This window comes from Lathyrus oleraceus, chromosome 7 (assembly GCF_024323335.1).
Source record: "Lathyrus oleraceus cultivar Zhongwan6 chromosome 7, CAAS_Psat_ZW6_1.0, whole genome shotgun sequence".
In the NCBI taxonomy this organism is placed as follows: domain Eukaryota; kingdom Viridiplantae; phylum Streptophyta; class Magnoliopsida; order Fabales; family Fabaceae; genus Lathyrus; species Lathyrus oleraceus.
In genome coordinates this window covers 302,200,239-302,206,478 of record NC_066585.1, presented here as the reverse complement: position 1 = coordinate 302,206,478, position 6,240 = coordinate 302,200,239, and the positions used below count along the sequence as shown (strand labels likewise).

At 32.9% G+C, this 6,240-nt stretch overlaps 1 protein-coding gene across 1 annotated transcript; it reads right to left on the bottom strand.

The window, feature by feature from the left end:
• Positions 1 to 208: 208 nt before the first annotated feature.
• On the bottom strand, positions 209 to 3,898 carry LOC127106447 (transcription factor TGA9). Its single transcript, XM_051043741.1, has 11 exons — positions 3,576 to 3,898; positions 3,320 to 3,480; positions 3,025 to 3,214; positions 2,689 to 2,916; positions 2,481 to 2,525; positions 2,228 to 2,365; positions 2,094 to 2,136; positions 1,730 to 2,001; positions 1,312 to 1,533; positions 539 to 681; positions 209 to 436 (listed from the first exon to the last, which is right to left on the bottom strand). The coding sequence occupies exons 2-11, from the start codon at positions 3,427 to 3,429 to the stop codon at positions 349 to 351; spliced, it is 1,479 nt and encodes a 492-aa protein (XP_050899698.1). The 5' UTR covers positions 3,430 to 3,480; positions 3,576 to 3,898; the 3' UTR covers positions 209 to 348.
• Between the last annotated feature and the right edge of the window lie 2,342 nt (positions 3,899 to 6,240).

The window sequence follows — 6,240 nt, the reverse complement described above, 5'->3', positions numbered from 1 at the left end:
GTAGCACACAAGCATATATATTATATCATAAAGCATATGAATCACGCCCAAAAACCCACTTCATTTTTTATCCAATATATCTTTCCTAAATTTGTTTGACTCGATTTCCATCACTATTTTACTATATACCAATTAAAATATGGCATGTGCGTGCGCACACTTGTGTAAAGCATGCAACTACAATAAAACCTAGAGACACAACAAAGGGTTAAAATACTTTGTATATATAAAAATCAAAGAAAATAAATATATATGTTCTTGATGACGCACCCCAAAGATATCCACTTGCAAAAGAAGCTTTCAGACTAATTAATTAGTAATAATTCGTATCAATTACATATTAATATTTCAAAAACTCGAGAAATGAGTTTGAGAAGATTGAACCATTTGCAATTCCGTTGTTGCTTGGCATGAATTATCATCGTTCATCAAGTTCCTGTTCAACCACAAAACTAATTAAAATATCTCCTAATTTTCAATGGAGCAGATATCAAAGTCTATTAAATAAAATAATATATACATTAATTATTTATCTTACTCTCGTGGTCTTGAAGCCCAAAGAGAACTAAGAGCTCGAAGACGTCCGTAATATTCTCCAATCACAATAAAACATCTCGCTGCTTGACGAACCGTCAATATACGACATAATTGATGAAGAGTTTGTTGTCTCAAATTGTCAGCCTACGATAACATTCAAAATATAAAAAATAATTTAATATAAATAATAAAATAAAGTTTTAGTTTAAATATAAAATGTAAAATAAGATATTAATCAATAATGTGAAATAAAAAATCAGAATAATCAAAACCCAACTACCCTATGAGTGGGTCCCTTATTTAGGAGTAACACATATGGACAAGTACATCATGTTATCAAAGAGGTTGAAACATATATTATTGTAATTTGATTAATGATGATAAATCATTTGAGACAAGTTGGTTTTTAATTAATTAAAATATTAATGATTATATAAGTCTAACTTAGGGTTATTTTTATATACATTCATCCACCCATCATTGTATTAAACCAACTTTTGATTGAAACATTTTAAGATACAAAAATTACATCAAAATACCTAGCAACATTCATGCACCTTAGTAGCTAGATATAATAACCTAGCAATTTAATCCAAAAAAATAAATAGATATAACCAAGCAATAATAAACTAGAGTATCCAAAAATTAACAATATAGATATATTTAAAGTCAAACATATTATTTAAAATAAATTAATCACTAATAGAATTTTATTGAAAAATTAACAAAACATTCTATAAGAAACCCTAGTTAAAGGTTGGTATATTTGTGTACCTGATGGACAAAGCCTTCAAGGTTGGATATTCTGGCCATGGCGGCGACCATCTGTTGAACACCGTCGATGACCGGCCCTCCGGCGATGGTGTCAACAATACAGTGGTGGAGCTGCTCATGGCCTTGAGAGAGAGCATCTTCTGCTTGATGTGATGAATGTCTTAGCTCCATTATCCCTACTATTTGTTGCTCAGCTAGAGGCTCCAATTGTTGTGTCAACATCTAACCACAAAATAATTAAAATAATTATGATATACAATAATTAAAAACATTCTTAACCTACAATAAAAAAAAATTCTATTTAGAACAAAAATATAAATAAAATAGTTAAAAAATTAATGTTCATGATCTTTATTTTTAATCAAATACATCAACTTTTCACGTAACACTCTCATAATATTTCATTGATAGCGATTACCGTGATGAGCTCCGAGGGCTTGAAACCACCTATCCAAATGAAGGGTCGCTCGGCCGGAGAAGTCCAAATACCTTTAATAAGATGAAAAACATCTGACTTAACCGCCACTTCTTTTAATCGGAAAAGCTCGTCGTAATGATAAAGATATCCGTCGACGATCACTCTCAGCTCATTATCCACCAATGCCGCATGCAACCCGCCACGAAGCTCGGTCAAGAGCCGTTGATCTTCCTCTAACCATCTTGCATACTCCATGTCAAACATCGCAGCTCCTACAACACCACAATAATCTATTATTAGTGTCTATCTTGCTTATAAATAAAACTACATTTTAAAAATCAAGAAAAAAAAACATGACATTTACCAGGGCTTATATTTCCTCCACCACCACAACCTAAAAATAGTCCCTAGAAAATTAAAATAAATTAAACACCACAAAATAATAAATATATTTTTAAAATTTTTCATATTTAATGTGTGAGAAAAATATGTATATACCTGAGATCGTGCTCTTTGAAGATCTTGTTCAAGATTCGATAATCTTAATCTACTGGACTCTAGCTGCTGCACATAAGCTTTTTTTCTTAAGCGGCTTTTCTTTGCAGCTTCTCTATTTTGTGCCAATCTTCTCAGTGTCTGATGACAAATCAAACCATAAAATAAACAAAAGATACTTTGTGGAAATTAATAATAATAATAATAATATATGTTATAAATAAACATGTTTGTGTGACTGTGATATTTAAAAAACCTTTGGATCAAGTGTTTTTTCTGATGCTGAAACAGCTCCTTTTTTCTGCAATATAAACAATCACAAAATTATTATTATTCTCATGTCAGAATTTATTCATCAGGAAAACTGTGTTATTTTGATTTTCTGTGAGTTGTTGGGATCTGTGTTAAAGTTTTGTCTCAGTTTAGGAAACATGAAGAGAGAGAGAGAGAGAGATATTAACAACCTTTTGTTGAAGTGGTTTGGCTTTTGATTGATTCTGTGATGTGCCTGTTCTTAAAGCATCATCAGTTGTTGCTATCTCCTGTTGCTGCTGCTGCTGAATCTGATCAAAACCATGATTATGATGATGATCTGAAGAAGAAGATGCTTTTATACTTATTGGTGAATCTGTTTCAAACTGAACTTCTGTTGAGCCTGAATCACTACTTTCACCTCCTGATTTTGAAACACCCTATGTTTCAATATCCACCAACCACAAAAACAAAACAAAACATCATTTTCAACAAAACTATGAAATTTCAACAAAGTTAATAATATTCTTATGTAAAATAATGTTTACATATGGATTTGTCAAAGATGGTGAAGTGAGAGAAGCAACAACTCTTGGTGTTTGTTGGAACCTAATTGGCCATGAAGGAAACATTTCAAGTGTAGCTGCTGGTTTGCTTCCTTCATCATTTCTTATCTTGATTCCTTGAAGAACAATTGCCTCTTCAAGCTCTCCAAAATCAAAAGCAGATCCTTGATTCCTAACATAACAACAAAAACAATTATAATGGAAAAAAAATTAAATTAAAGCAACTTTATTTAAGTGTTAGTAGCACTAAGATGGAGAAATTATTGAAGAATAATACATTAAGGTTGATGTTGAGGTAGTGATTCCATGAAGAACACCATAAGGGACATGTTGACTTGAAGGTCCTGACTCAGATAAACCAATCTCTCCAATTCTATGACTAGCCATGCAAAACTATGATCAAACTTCACAACTTTCTCATCTTCCTTGAAGCTTAAACTAAAAAATAAAAAAAATAAAAAAATCATTTGGTAGAACTTAGAAACTCATTTCACAAAAAGATGAAAATATATGTATAGAAGCTATTTACTTACCTTTGTTTCTTTGGACTTCTAAGGACAAATAGAATCTTATGTGGACAAATTAGAAGAGAAGAGAAAGATCAAAACTTTGTTGTCAAATAATATATAAGTTGCTATAAGAAGATAGTGAAGTCTTTTTCTTATATATAAGTTTCATTTTCTAACATTTTATCTCTTATGGGTGTCTCTATCTTTCTTTTCTCCTTCTCTAAGAAGAAACATGGTTGATAAGTTTGTTTGGTTTGCTTTCTGTGACTCTTCTTTATTAGTTGTAAATACTTGAGGTGGAGAAGCTTATTTATGTGCCTATAAGAGTATTTTTAGTTTCAACTTGTAGATCGAATAAAAATTGATTTTAAATGTATATAATTAACATTTCAGATTAGATATTTTCGAGTAAAATTATTTTTGCATTCAAATTTATTCTAATTTTAAATTGAAATTATTCTATTCTATTATGTTTAGTTCCTTTTACTTTTCAAAGTCATGTTTGAACATGTCAAACTCTTTGATTATAAATTATTATGTTTGCTTTCTAAACTTTAATAACATAACTGTTTTTGGGAATCAGAAATAGATGTTTTAGCTTTAAAAAAAATAAAAAATGATAAAAGGTGTATAATTGTTGATCTCGAACAATGACTCTATTCTCCTTTACGACGGTTCGGGGTGAATATGCACGGTTAACACATCAATGCTCAAGTCAGTTCAAGATTTAAGATGAATAAAGTAAAATTAGAGACCGAAGATTGTGTACCTTCTCCTAGTGTGTGAACTATTTATATATATTGGATTGAGTATATTGAGTTTAAGATGGATTGAGCCTTGGTCATTTGGTTGTTTGCCTGGTCCAGAGCAGTTGCCCTCAAGGCTTTGTCAGACACTAAAGGAGTCAGGTGAGGCCTTGAGTAACTCAAACCTACCTTTAAGATGCGGTCCGGTGTGAAATAGAATTGAAATTCTCTAGAATTTGTTAAAAGAGTAAAGAGAACAAAAATATTAAATATTTTCTTGTCCTAAAAACGCTTTGATACCTGCTACCATCACATCAACCTAATGATCTTGTCTAGGGAATGATTTCTTCATTTAGGGCACTTGAGTATTTTTGTTATTGAGCGGTGTGTCGATTGCCCTTGGATTGATATTTTATTTTAATCTGGATCGTTAATATTTGATCGATTTCCTATACAAACTTTTGGTTTCGTCTCCTAGTCTTCATCTGACTCATTTGTGATTTTCTTTACGCGTCATTGAATATCGTCTCTTTTATTTAATCTAACCATTTGTGTCACGATTCTCTTTCCTCTTGTCCATGTATGTCGTCAAAGTTTTAATGTTCCTTTTTATCATTTATATGGTCTATATTTTATTGTTGATATGTTGCTACTAACTCATCAGATCTACTCGTATGCATAGGAGAAGATACCATTGAGATGGCCGCGATCAATGTCAGATATTATTCATGGGTAAATCCTCGGTATTTAAGGATCCCTTCAAAGCATGTTGAAAAGGACGGGGGAATAGAAGTTGTACATGAGAGCCATGTGAAGAAAAAAAAAGTCGAAGCATTCTGGTCTTGTGTCGAGCGTTCATTTGGAGGATACTATGATCTCCTTTCCCTCCGTAATGGTAAGTCATCTGCCACGAACTGCAGCAAAGATAAAATAGTGTGTGTGTCAGTTGACGACTATAATCATATCCTTCGACTCCCATCTATTGGAAAATCTAGTTTGTTGGTTAAATCGGCTGATTAAGTCCTTCGAGAAGTTCCGCTTTTGAGTAGCTCGCGGTCGTTCATACGGATCTTCTGTTTCCCTGTTCTCCCTCTCAAGAGATTGAGGGCTCGAAAGCTTGTTATGACTTGACTTAGGTAAAGTTGGCTAGCTTCAAAAGGGAATGTTCTGAATTACGTTCCCACTTGAATGTAGTTTATGCTTTTTTTGGATGAAATGAAATAATTTAGGTCTCCAGTTGCCCTATCCGACCGCATAACTGAACTTGAGAAATTATTTTAAGAGAAAGAGCAAGATGCCCTCCAAAAAGAATTGAGTTGGAAACTTTATCTTTTGTAGTCCAGAGTCTTATATTGAGGTTTGAGGATAAGGAAGTTGGTATAGTTGGAGGACTAAATGCTCTCCCGAAAGAACAAATTACTTTAACTAACCAGTAGCGTGTTGTTTCTGACGATGAATCGAAATAAGTTATCTTTAATAATATTCTTGGTTAGTTGGAGTCTCTAGTGCTTGGCCTTAGGGATTTTCACTACTCATTTTCTTTAGCATAAACCTTTGTAATTTGTATCTTAGATATTTTGATGTATTAAATAGCTTTCGTTTTTCCGTTCATTTTGATTTTATTGGCCTGTACTATTGGCCCATTGTTTTAAACATTTCTTGGGTTCACCGAGATGCAGTTGTGCCTTTGAATTATGCTCAGCGTCACAGATAATCGTTCCCCGACCAAGGGTATGATCCCTATCCCTGCCCCCGAGATATGACTCAGATTGAGGTGGACATCTCCGAGCTCCACCACCTAACACCCCTGGATTGACTAATATCGAAGGGCGTGCGACAACTATGCATCGATGCGTGTAATGCGTTTTAAGTCATGTCATAAATGTAATAATGTGTTTAGCTTGTATCAGATATGCACGGATGCATTTAGTCTGTATCAGATA

Excerpts from the sequence above, each read along its gene's own strand:
- LOC127106447 (XM_051043741.1), bottom strand. The coding sequence starts at position 3,429 with ATGGCTAGTCATAGAATTGGAGAGATTGGTTTATCTGAGTCAGGACCT. Across the intron at positions 2,366-2,480 it reads AAAAAACACTTGATCCAAAG|ACACTGAGAAGATTGGCACA; the intron begins GTTTTTTAAATA and ends ATTTGTCATCAG. Across the intron at positions 682-1,311 it reads TTGAAGGCTTTGTCCATCAG|GCTGACAATTTGAGACAACA; the intron begins GTACACAAATAT and ends ATGTTATCGTAG.